Source organism: Sinocyclocheilus rhinocerous, unplaced genomic scaffold (assembly GCF_001515625.1).
Source record: "Sinocyclocheilus rhinocerous isolate Xijiao unplaced genomic scaffold, SAMN03320098_v1.1 scaffold872, whole genome shotgun sequence".
NCBI lineage: Eukaryota > Metazoa > Chordata > Actinopteri > Cypriniformes > Cyprinidae > Sinocyclocheilus > Sinocyclocheilus rhinocerous.
The window spans coordinates 167,441-181,078 of NW_015639510.1; the positions used below are offsets into that span (position 1 = coordinate 167,441).

The 13,638-nt window shown below is 36.8% G+C and overlaps 1 protein-coding gene and 1 pseudogene across 1 annotated transcript in view; one reads left to right on the top strand and one right to left on the bottom strand.

The window, feature by feature from the left end:
• The first annotated feature begins 3,720 nt into the window (after positions 1-3,720).
• Positions 3,721-4,498, top strand: LOC107751274 (uncharacterized; annotated as a pseudogene).
• A 3,122-nt stretch (positions 4,499-7,620) lies between these two features.
• The window catches only part of LOC107751267 (stomatin-like protein 1), a 7,155-nt gene continuing 1,137 nt past the window's right edge, over positions 7,621-13,638 (bottom strand). Inside the window, exons 2-7 of the mRNA XM_016566944.1 lie at positions 13,450-13,556; positions 13,226-13,375; positions 12,919-13,122; positions 12,551-12,761; positions 11,833-12,021; positions 7,621-8,257 (exon numbers count right to left, since the gene is read on the bottom strand). Of these exons, the coding sequence (XP_016422430.1) occupies positions 8,058-8,257; positions 11,833-12,021; positions 12,551-12,761; positions 12,919-13,122; positions 13,226-13,375; positions 13,450-13,556 (1,061 nt within the window). The 3' untranslated portion in view covers positions 7,621-8,057. The remainder of the gene's footprint in view (positions 8,258-11,832; positions 12,022-12,550; positions 12,762-12,918; positions 13,123-13,225; positions 13,376-13,449; positions 13,557-13,638) is intronic.

Consider the following 13,638-nt stretch of genomic DNA (forward strand, 5'->3'; position numbering starts at 1 on the left):
AAAAAAAAAAAGAATTAACTATGTATGCCAAGTACATCCTGTGATTGCATCATTCACACTGATAGCTGCTGATACAGTCAGTAATCACATGCTGATGGCCGCTCATACAGATGGTAATTATACAGATAGCCAGCCATATAGTCAATAATCACACTCTATTCATATAAACCGCATTCACACTGATAGCTGCTGATACAGTCAGTAATCACATGCTGATGGCCGCTCATACAGATGGTAATTATACAGATAGCCAGCCATATAGTCAATAATCACACTCTATTCATATAAACCGCATTCACACTGATAGCTGTCATACAGACAGTAATCACACACTGATGTGCGGTCACACAGATGGTAATCATGCAGATACAGCCACATTCCCCACAAAACACACACACATATATGAAAAATGTTGAAGAAGAAAAAAAAAAAAGTTAAGTTAAGCTACGCCCCTAACAGATGACAGGTGCGTCACAGCGTGCGTCACGAGCCGTCACGAGAGAGCGCCAGAATTCAAATAAAGGTTATACTACTTTTTACAAATCTAATTATTGTGAGGACTCGGCATTGCAGTTTTTTCAGTCTCTGAAGGGGATTAAGACTTTATCTATTGAAGAGAAGATCATCTGTGACAGAGATATAACTGTTGCTGAAATAATGGAATCTATTGAAGCTCTTAAGAACAACAAGTCTCCGACAAACATTTTGTCAACTTTACAAAATGAACTAGCACCTTTCTTACTGGAGACTTATTTAGAAAGCATTGAATTCTAAACACTCCCTCCGACGTTATCACAAGGCCTACTCACTTTAATACCTAAACCTAAGAAAGACATTCTTTTTATAGATAACTGGCGTCCAATTTGCTTATTAAATTGTGATTATAAAATTCTAGCTTTGATATTGGCCAATAGACTTAAATGTGTGTTGGGCTCAATTATAGATGAAACCCAGGGGCGCAACTGCACATTTGCTGAGGGGTATGCAAGATCAGTGTCGGCGCCCCCCTGTATTCTAGTAGCCTCTAACACTAACTCACGCAGAAAACTTTCTGCATGTCAATGACCAAAAGCCCATGCTCATGGAAGGATACAAACTCATCAGGAGTGGAAAAAAGTGACAAAGGTTTGAACCCCCTTCCCCCTTTTTTAATACCATGTGAAAAGTAAAAACAAGAAAAAAAAAAGAAAAGTGTGTCACATAACATCCCCTTTAACACCATGGCAGACCCCAGACAGATGAACATTTTTTTTATTCATTTTTATTTTCAAACACATGTACTATTGCTCACTTTTTAGTTAGGTAATATATATATATATACAATTTGCCTCAAAATTATTAATACTTTTGCACATTTTTATATAGTAAAAATAATTTGAAAGAACATCTGCATTTTTTTTTTTTTTTTCATTTTTACTTAAAGAGATAATTCATGGAAAATTTGCCATGCTAAGTGGAAGATTTCTGTCAAGATTTCACCTGGTAGAAAAACAAATACTATTATATATATATATAAAATAAATGATTATATAAATACATGATTCCCACTATGACCACTAAAATGGCAGCAGAGGAGCATTTATAGTCTCCTTTACCATTTCCACTCTGTAATATAGTTCTTTTCACAAGTTTTGCTAATGGATTTATATTTAGACATTATAAAATCACTATTACAACATTTAAAAATCTATTTTTTGCCAGGATGCTTTCATAGGGGTAGCCAGGAAGGGGGCAGCAACCAGTCTGGGGTGGCACAGAAATCTTCATTATTTCAATATAGAAATGGATTTGACTATAAAGTACGGGACTGTTTTAGTGCCTAAAACACAATTGAATAACTGGATTAATTTGTACTTACACTATAAATTCCAATTAGTAAACCTTACTTTAAAAAAAGCATGCAAACTGATTGCCTTGAAAAAACCAAGTAAAGTGAAATAAGAATAGTAATTTGTAATAACAAACTGCTCAGTAAGCTTGGTTTTGGGTCTTAACACCACCAAAATCTTGTTCTCCATCATTGCTTAGGCCCGCACTCATGGATGAGACATGCAGATAACTATAATCGACCTTCACTGAATTTTATATAATCAATAAACTCTAAATCAGTAAATGTTTAACATTCTATTAGTTGCCAAAATTAATTCATTGCAGCACTTTTGTCATACCTAAATCGAGCTCTGTACAAAGGAAAATAATGTAAGAATGTAAAATAAGTTTTTTTTTCATGCATTTAAATATGGTTTCATTTTCTTTTCATTTTCGTACTTTACAAATTAACGAAAAATTAGCGCATATTTTCTAGTACATTTAACTGCACTGTGCTCACATTTGGCCTACTTGTGCATTAAATTATAAATACAAAAAAAATACATAGCCTATCATCTTGCGCCCTATTGTGATCTCGAATTGCAGCCTATATTTCAGTAGGCTGCATGCATTTGAGACGTGTTTTTAAATGTAATGCACATACATGCATGCAGTTTTGCCGTTTTAATCGCCATTTTGGTCATTTCGTGACTTAACTGACGATGTATGCTCGCAGTTTCTAGTGCGGTTTATTTATGAAGTGAGCGTGCGCCTCATATTCGCGTACAGTTGAAGAGAGTGCGCAGTGAGCACAGTAAACGGCTGACAGGACAGGAAAGTTTGTTTTACTGACATATAACAATATCTCATCAGACCGCAGACTGAAGCTCATTTGGCACATGTACCTTTTCCGCGCGAGTCTGAGGCAAGCTGAAGTGATTGTGATTGCAAAGAGATACAGCCGTTCCGCATCTTAATAAGTTTTTAATAAATACATTTTTGAACTCATTAAAATGCTAAAACCCGTTAAATAAAAATGTTGCATTAATTACTTTTAATAAATAAGCTTTTGATTATTTAGCCTATAACGTTTTATTAAAGAAGATTTTCACAGAATGATTTTGGCAAAATGGCGCCCCCCTATGTGTGACGCCCCTATGCACTGCATATTTGCGCCACGTATGAAACCCAGTCAGGGTTTATCCCTAAAAGGCATATTGCTAATAATATTCGCCTCGTCTTAGATTTGTTAGACTATGCCGAATTGGTAAAGGAGGAGAGTTTTATTCTTTTTTAAAATTTTTATAAAGCTTTTGATTCTCTTGAGCACACATTTATTTTACAATCTCTGCACAAGTTTGGCTTTGGTGATTTCGTTTTGCATGTTGATAAGACTCTAAAGGACAAATATTTTCTAATAAATCTATTTATTTTGCTAGCTAAATTTTTTATACATAAGTGCACATTTTTGTCTGTAAAGCCCCTATTTCTTATATTTTGTAAAGATCTGAAGTATTACAACAATATCTACCTCCAGCAATGTTAAAGTCTTAAAATCGATAACATTGTGTGCATCTTATAATATTGGTTCTTTCCTATAATGTACAGTTGACTGAATGCTCTGTGACCTTTTGCCTGGTTGTTAAAAATAATTCGAAAAAAAAAAAAAAAAAATTCAAAAAAGGGGGGGGCCGCAAGATGGCGACCTGAACGGTTGTGTTGGTAGAGCTCTGAGGCGTTTTTGAGGAGTTTGCATCTTCTGGGCAAATTTGTATTGTATGTACAAGGTGGGGAGTGAGAACTCTCTTTAAAAGTAGAATGCTTTAACTTTTTCATTAATAAAAACCTCAACAGCAGACTGTGACGTATATTGATAAATCACACTGCCAGCCCACGTGTGAATTTTCCAAAATGCCAAAGAACAAAGACAGAAAGTTACTTTCTTCGCTTCTTGAAGCATCATATGGAGACTTTGATTCATCCCCAAATACTCCAACAGGCAGTCCTCTTTCAAAAAAAACCTTGTCAGGAAGAACCCAAAGTCATAATGCCGATATACTTCGTGCTGTCAATGCCCTCACGGATCGCTTTTCAGCGATGGAACAACAAATCGCCCAGAACTCGGTCGCTACAGTAAATCTTTCAAAGATGGCTGATTTTGTGGCCGAGGAAATGAAATCGCTATCTGCAAGGGTCAAGACTAACGAGAACAAGGTGTCGCAAATTGAGCAGGTGGTCCGGATGGTTCAAGGCAAATGTGATCAAGCCGAGCTGGATCTTTGTTCTGCAGTGAGGGGCTACTGAATTGAGCAGGTGGTCAGATGGTTCAATGCAAATGTGATCAAGCCGAGATCTACAGTAGGAGATGGAATTTGAGGCTAAACAACCTTAGAGAAACAGAAAGAGAGAATATCAGAATCAAAGTGCTCGAAATTCTAAAAATTCTGACTCCAGAAGAGGTAGATGACATCCGATTTTATGTTGACACAATCCACAGGATTGAACGTCCTGGGACTGGTGGCAACAGTCCTAGGCCGGTCATCATCCAGTTCGCGCTCCGGAAGTCTGGAAAGCTGCACGGGATCATCCTGCACTCAATGAAAGAGGTGTTCGCCTGGCAGAGGACCTGACATTTGCAGAAAGACAACAGAGAAGCGGCGAGAGAAGAGAGCTTACTTTCGTCTGCTGACGAATATCAAGATGAATATTAACTGAGCAGGTGTTATTATTGACTATGCTGGCTAGGCAGTCGAACTGAAATAGCGTGCTCAGTCTTCGGGTCATAAAACATTCGTCCAGGTGATGTGACTCTTCGAAGTTTGGAGTGGATCAACACCGACTGGTTTGTCAATTTCATTGTTTCAGGGTTCTTTATATAACATTGTTCTGACATCCAAATAAGATTATTTTATGTCTGATTTTGTTTTTAGTTGTTTAAAAATGGTTTCTCTTAATGTTAGGGGTTTACGAGACAGCACTAAAAGGAAGTCCATGTTTATTTTTGTTAGTCGTACAAATGCAAATATAATTTTTTTTACAAGAGACTCATTCGTGCGAAACTGATGTTAAATGGTGGTTAAATGTTAAATGTTAATCCCAATGGGGAGATCAACTCTTCTGTTGTCATGCTTCACATCATTCAGCAGGTGTCGCTATTCTTCTAAATAAGTTTAAAGGGGTCATATGATGTTATTAAAAAGAACATTATTTTGTGTATTTGGTGTAATGCAATGTGTTTATGCGGTTTAAGGTTAAAAAAACACATTATTTTCCACATACTGTACATTATTGTTTCTCCTCTATGCCCCGCCTTTCTGAAACGCGTAGATTTTTACAAAGCTCATCATTCTGAAAAAGCGAGGTGTGCTGTGATTGGCCAGCTATCCAGTGCATTATGATTGGCCGAATACCTCAAGCATGAGACGGAAATGATACGCCCCTCACCATATTGTGATGATGCCCCGTCAGGCCGGTGCGATGATTCAAAAACATGAAAACCCATTATAAACGAGGCATTCGATGCATCCAGTGGGGACTTAATTACGGATTATAATGACTTATACTGTCTTTTTACACGTTGCGTTGCATCTATTCTTCTAAATAAGTTTAAAGGTGACGTATTGGAATTGGTTACCTCAAAAGAAGGTAGATGGTTACTTATAGTTGTTAAACTGGATAACTGTATTTGTCTTAGGAAATTTTTATGGTCACAATTCTTCAGTCCAAGCTAAAAATATGTCTAAAGAGGTCACACATTCTATATCAGTATTGATGGGGAAATATCAAGGTGCCTTTTTGATAATGGGCGGTGATTTTAATGATGCCCCAGGTGATTTCTTAGATCGTTTCCCTCCACATACGATACCTTCTTCAAAATTTAAATGTACTACCTTTCTATGTACCCATCTTTCTATAGTGGATATTTGGAGATTCTTGAATTTTAATGAAAAGTGTTATTCTTGGAGTAACTCCTCTAGATCTTTGCAGTCAAGGATCGATTTATGGTTGATCGACCCAGGATGTGTCCAATATGTTACTGAAGTTGCTTATTGCCACGCACCTCTTTCGGATCATAAAATGATTGTTTTGGTACTCTCTGGTTGTGATATTAAAAATAATAGTATGCGAGGCTATTGGAAATTAAATAACAAGTTGCTTAGGAATGAGGGCTTTATTTCCCAGGTTCGAGAAGAAGCACAACAGATTTTTGGGAGTAAGCAAATGACACGTTAACAAATGGGAGTTATTTAAATTTAAAGTTAGGCAGTCTGCTGTATATTTTAGTAAACAAGTTTAAAAGAATCATTTGAATAAGGAAAAGGCACTTATGACAGAATTAGACTTACTTTTGAAAAAAGATAATCTTACAGAAGATGAAAAAGTCAGATTGGAGACATTAAAAACTCAAATTGATCAGATATATATTAATACTGCAAAGGGGGCATTCATTCGTTCTAGAGCTAAGTGGTTGGAAAAGGGGGAAAATAACACAAGCTATTTTTTTTCACTTGAAAAGCGAAATTATAAAAGACAAATGATCTCCTCTCTTAAAATTGATGATGTACTCACTTCGAATCCAAAATTGATTACAAATGATGTGGAATCGTTTTACTCTCAGATATATGAATCTGTATTTGAAATGGATACATGTTCTGACCTCGAGTCAGTTAAGCAATCGGTCTCATCTATATCTATTCAGTTTCGAGACCTTTGTGATGAAAAACTAAGGAAACAAGAGATGGTTACAGCTATTCGTTCAATGAAAAAAATAAATCACCAGGCACAGATGGTTTTTCAGTTGAATTTTATCTGTTTTTGGGATATTATTGAAAACCCTTTATTTGAAATGTATAAGGAATGTATTGAATCAAATGAATTCTCAACTTCTATGAAACAGGGGTTAATAACCCTACTCCCTAAACCAGATAAAGATCATTTGATTTTGGATAACTGGCGTCTATAACATGGACCTTTTTCACGTTTCCGGGTTTCTCAGAAGCGGAAGTCGTCATAGTTGGGTTAACTTGAGTGTTTTCATGACTTTCAATAAAAGGAAAAAAACTGAGAGACTGATAACAGCTGTCAGAAGAGAGAACAATGTCAAATTTACCGTCCCTCCCATAGACGCTGCATTAGAAACACCCTCGCATTAGCGTTAACTGTTCTTTTGTAATTTGATGCAAAGGTGATATAATACAAAGAATAGTTATAAATATAGATACATTTTTTAAAAATACAAATATGAAAAACTTTCGAGGATTTACGATGCTGATGAGCGTTAAACGCGTCATCACAGTCTTGTGAAAAGGGTCCATTGGCTGCCGTCGTTGGACCAGTGGGCGGACCTTACAATAATAAGAACCATTAATCGAGCACCAATAATAATTGATAATTGTTCACCAAATCAGCATATGAGAATGATATCTGAAGATCATGTGACACTGAAGACTGGAGTAATGATGCTGAAAATTCAGCTCTGATCACAGAAATAAATTACATTTTAAAATATATTACAATAGAAAACAGTTAATTTAAATTGCAATAATATTTCACTATATATATTTCACCATTTTTGCTGTATTTTTAAACAGTGTTCATGAGCATAAGAGATTTCTATAAAAATATAAAAATCATATATATATGTATATATACACATATATATATATATATATATATACACACACACACAAACTGCAAATGTGAGGGAAACATTATCCACTTTTTTCTCGTTTTTAAAAGTGTGTACTAGAGTACTGATTTCTCAAGTGAACAAAAAAGATGCTCACAGTGGAATAACCTTGTGTGGTTTTCTGTATAAAGTCGTCCAAGGGCAGCAAACATTAGCGGGTCAAAGGTCGAGAAACAGTCAGCCTTGGACAAGAAAACGAATTGCCCACAAACACACACCTCAAGGATGTTGCTACATGTGTGTGTGCAGTAACCCAAGACTCACTGTATTAAAATATACATTTATTAGAAAAAGACAAGCCAGTCATAAACAGATTTTGAAAAAACAATCTATTGTGTACATGCATGAATCGAAATGCCTGGGTCACGACACTACACACTAATATAAGTAAACAACACTGACACAGCAGCAAATGAAATTCTATTCATTCACAATAATATAATTCATGTATTTAAGTCCTGTATTAAACATTCACAGTGTACACCTACAATATTTTACAAAGTCCTTTGATTAAATTGAAATGAAACCACTGCAAACGAAAGCGTTATAATAAATGACATCATGTGGTCTTGAGGAGTTTGATGAGTGTCTCCAGCTTCATGGCGGTGCTCAGATCTCCCTGAACTCTCAGTCTGCCGCTGCTGTAGGCTGCGAACGGTCGCAGGCCGCCCTCAAACATGGCCAACAGATCCTGCTCGCTCATGCACAGAGAAACATCCGGCTCCCGCGGCGAGACGCCCACTCCACACGCTCCAGCACCTCGACACAGACACAGCATTCAGAGCATTTCTCTCCAGCGCACAAAACTGTCTCCAAACGGACAAATCAACCCAAATCTTAACATGTGGTTGCTCATTTTCTTGGCATGTAATCATATACTATGAATAGTAGGGTACGAGGGATTATGGATTATGGTGGTCGTCATTTTTATGCCGTGTTGGAGCTTTTTTATACTGTAGATTAAAGCACTGCGAAAAAAAAATTAATCACTTTACTGACTAATGGTAGAGTAACATCAGGAAGTTAAAGTAGAAAGGGTTTCAGAGATGTTGCAAGCCTGACTCGAACCCAAATCACCTGAATGAGCACTATAACTAAGCCACGGCTCTGATGTAATATTTTTCCTATATAGGTTCAGAAAACAGCGCAACAGTCCAGTTCTGGAAGTGAAAATGCCATTTATTTTCACCCATAGGGAAATTTTCAACATAGGGATTTTTAACAGTAAAAGTCCTTGCACACTGAGTCCGAAATTTTCATATGCGTTTTTTCGTATTCGTCGTCCTTTCCTATCTAAATGCTCACTACAGATGCGAAAATGCAGAAAATCGAACCTGATTCGAATTTTTTTATGACGGACGAAAGTTTCAGAGGCAGTGTGTAAACGTGTGTTTATTTTTTAACGTGTGAAAATTTCAGGCGAGAATTTTGGACTTTGGTGTGCAAAGACCTAAACCTTTAAAAACAGACCTGCTGTGAGCACTGAGGTTTTTAATTGATGGTATATGCTTTTGTTGAAGCCATCAGTTTCAACTTATGTTTTAAATAATCATGTTTAACTGCCAAATATATGGTTAAAAACTACATTACCCATGATGCTGTACAGAAAATTCCACCAATCAGAGAGCCGTAGTCAGCTCCATCCCCTCCATGAAGCACCGCAAATGACGCAATCGAAAACACTTAAATATTTAAATATATATGCATATTTTGCAATCAACTTCATATATATTGTTTCTATACATACAATCAACAACTTTAAATAGATAGTTTTATATTTCTCCATTGTTTTTAATTTGATTATGTCATTCACAATGCTTCATGGGATTGTAGTTCTTTGCCTCATTAAAGTCGTTAAACACACAGTCTTGTACCTTTGTCTTTTTGTCTGATTTTCAAAAATGTTATTGCTTCAAATCAAAGTTTGTACAGTTGTGATTCTCCTCGTAGCTGATTGGTTTGGTTCATGGCTTATAGCACTTTAACAAAGACTTTTCTTAAATCCCTGTAGGAAAAATAAAAGAAAAAAATGCTTCCAGAACCAGCGCCACTGAAAACGTGGACGGCACTCTATACAAATAGCAGGCAATACACCAGTGTTATTTAGTATCATTCAGATACTATTATAGTTTTTATTCAAATTTTGAATTTATTTTCAATTTTCAATTTTCCGTTTTTATTTTAATTTCAGCTAGTAATTTCGTTTTTTGGCCTTTTTTATTTTTTTTAATATGTCTATATAACTTTTATTCATTTTAATTCTGTTTAGTTGTAGTTATTTTAGTACATCAAGTTAAACAAAATGAAAATGAGAAATGTTGCCCTGAAAAAAATGTTGTATAATGCATTTTATTTCAGTTACGGTTTATTTTATTTCAAGTAATGCAAAATTTTATGGTAAAGAGTAGGGATGCACCGATGTATCGACCACTGATATTTATCAGCCGATTTTTGATTATTTTAAAACCATCGGCATATCGGGAAAAAAAGGGCCGATACCGATGGTTTATTAATTAACTGCATGGAGACAATGAGTTGCATGTCTGTTGCATTTAAATAATTAAATACTTGCCAAGACAAAATAAAATCTGTACAAAATATAGTTTGTCAGACGGCATAGTACGGTCTATGCAAATGTGGCGCTGACGCATCCAACGAGTGAAATGCCCGCTCTAAGCTGTAAATTCATCATAAGTCACTGTCACATTCATAAGTCACAATGGCAATGCACCGGCGTTAGAGTTTATCCGAGGATATGTCACGAACCGCCAAGCATTAGGCCTACATTTAAGTGAAAATGAATGGCAGGTAATATGCAGCTTTTTGTGTGTTTGAAACCAGCAAAAATGGCAGGATAGTGTAAAACACAGATTCACACAAGGTCACATCACGCACCTGCAGCGCTTCTGTGAACGGAGAAAACAGAATAGAACTATATAGGCTACATAAAAAGGAATATATAGGCCTATACACTAAATATATTTCACTTAAATCATTAACAGATTAACCAAACGAAAGAAAAAATTGTGCTGCGTTTCGGATAATTGTAATGCGCTCCGAAGTTCACGGAATGGAAACCAAGACGGCAGAAAGCCGTTTTCTTTATTTTGCAAAAGCTTTACAGTTTTGAATGATGTTTTGCTTCTATCTGTAGGCTATAACCAAACAGCGTTGGTATGACCATAAATGACGGAGTAACAGTTGGGAAAACAATGCAGTGATCGCGTCGGCACCTCACACGCACATACAATATATTTTTGCTAACTTGACATCGCAGCCTGTTCATTATCAAAATAAAATACAGTTAAAGAAACATCAAAAGTTACACTGCTCAATTTAAAGAGTCCGTGGTACAGTCTGTGTCGTTCAGTGTGACCAGCGCCTCACTGCTGATATAGCCTATATGTGAAGGATGATGTTTTACGTCGATAATGTGAGTGAAGAACAAAGCCTATAGTTTACATAATAAATAATAGGTTAGCATCCAGATGCGTTGCAAATATGGAAACATTTGGATTCGTGCGGAGTGAGAGAGGTAGGCTTCGGTTTCACTTTTAAATTAATTTGTTTTGGCTTGACGTTTATATTTAGCCTAAATACAACTTTAGAGGATTTGTTGTGGAGAGAAGAGAACTAAAATAGCCTAACTGTGTTATGTTTGTAAACATTTTGCCTTATTTACCAGTATTTTAGCCTACATTATTTCTGAATATAATAATAAAATGCGACGTACAGACTAATAATTTAGGCTGTTCTTTCCTCTTAAAACGCTTATACGAGTAGCGTTTTTTATCCATGCTGCAAACATTTTTAAATATCTTCAAAAAATACTTTAATGTCTTTAAAGTGTTGACAAATTTTTCTTTTATTTAATATATTTGGCCAAAATCTAGAAAAGATGTATAGTATTGTATGTAAAGTATTGGCTATGACTAAGCGCAAGTACCAGATCAAGACTCTCTCCGTGTTGTAGAGAAAACGCTGTACTTTATTATTATTATTATCATTATTATTATTATTATAGGCAAAGAAAAAGTTTTTTTTAAATAACGTTATTAACTGGTATGTTTTCTTCTCAAACCAGTTTATGAACGGTAATAATACAGAGGAACGCAGGAACAGAAACGTTCAAATACCGATTCTGCTCGGAGTGAACCGATCAAATGTTTTTTTTGTTTTTTTTTAAGCCCTCCTTTATGCAGTTGACCTATATTGGTATCGGAATCGGCCAATAGTTGTTTGTTAAAATCGGTATCGGCCAAAAAAAAAAATAATCCTATCGGTGCATCCCTAGTAAAGAGTGTTTAGAGTGCTTTTAATTCTCTCAGTCTTACCTTGTGTCAGGTCCACATAGTAGCAGTTGTTCTGTCCAGAGTCAGTGGTGATCTGAAAGCGGTAACAGGCTCGCACCTGATGAACCAGCTGCTCTGACAGCACAGACCGGACCGCATCCATCAGTCCATCCACACGACTGACACTCACAGCTGCAGCTGAACGCAGCTCATCTGTGAAACTCACTGAATCTGGAGAAACCACGAAATGAGATTCTGTTTATCATGCTGGTTTGGGAAAAAAAAGGGAATCATAGATGCATTTACATCTAATTATTTGGCAGACACTTTTATCCAAAAGTGACTTACAATTGAGGAACACTGCAAGCAATTTATTACAGATTAGGGGTGTAACGGTACACGTATTCGTAACGAAAATTTTCTGTACGTAAATTCGGTATGTCACGTAGCATTTCATTTACCTCAGACAAGTCATCAGTGTCTACATAACCTTATAGTAAAAGGGCTCCCTATAGTTTAGAGCAAAAGCTGAGGTAGATTTTTATCCCTAAGAAAATTTTAAGTATAATTGAATTTATTTAAAGTAAGAGCATTTTGTTCAGTAAACAATTGTTAAATAAAAAAAAAAAAGCAATTTATGTTTAGTTTTTTCCTCCTGCTGTACCGAAACCATACCGAACCGAAATCCGAGGTACGTACCGAACCGTCATGTTTGTGTACCGTTACACCCCTATTACAGATCCAAGAAGCCTAACATCACCTTGACTGGATTGGGACGCAGCCGTCTGGCTCAGGAAGTGCATTGCGAGCTGCTGTATGGGTCCGGTGAGTCCTTCCAGCCCAGGGACAGACGGCGGCATAATGATGGGCCCTGCGTGTCCCCCGTCCGGTTCCCGGAGCACCCCCTCCAGGATCAGCTCCACACGGTCCACCTCCAGCCCCCACGGCTTCGTCATCTCATTCATGTCCATCTGCAGCACACAGGCACTTCAAAGCTTAAAGGGACAGTGCACCCAGAAATAAAAGTTTGCTGTTCATTTACTCACCATCAAGATGAACTACCCCTTTAACTTTAAAAATCCTGGAATATAGTGGTTAAAAGTGTAATATTTCGTATTTGTCTCTCACCCCGAGATGTTCACCGAGTTTGATCCTCTCGGTCTGTATCTCTCTCAGGGTTTTTTTGCTCATGGTCTGCATCATGGCGTTCTGTGCGGTGAGGCGGGTGGAGGCGTTCAGATCCTGCAGCGCCACCACGGACATCACCGGACTCCAGATCCGGAACTGGATATCCGCTCCAACCGACACCAGACCACCGTCTTTGGTGGTGATCTTTTGGCAGGGAATATTGTGGGAATCTCAAAATACTTGGTTTGTAGAAAGATGAGTTTTTAAATGTAACTGAACTAAAAAAAAAAACGTTTTTTCATTGTACCTTGCACGGTGGGACGCTGAAGGCTCTGGTCCGCAGGTCAACTCTCTGCCACTGATCAATGAAAGGCAGAACCAGAACCACTCCTGGACCTTTAGGAGGACGGATCCGGCCCAGACGAAAAACAACAATCCTCTCATAGTTCGGTACAACCTGAAAATGATACTGTATATTTAAGAAGCACTTAAAAAAGGCTAAAACTCTCCTAAAAATGCGCTTCGACTGACCTTTAGGACAAACCATCCAGATATGGGAAAAGTTATGAAGGTAACTAGGAAAACCAGGAATGTTACGATCAAGTTGCAAATCCAGGACAACAATCCCTGAGATTTATCTGTTATAAAAAGAGTATAATTATTAAATATAAATAAATTAAAAATATCGTATAATATATAAAGTATTATATAATATATATA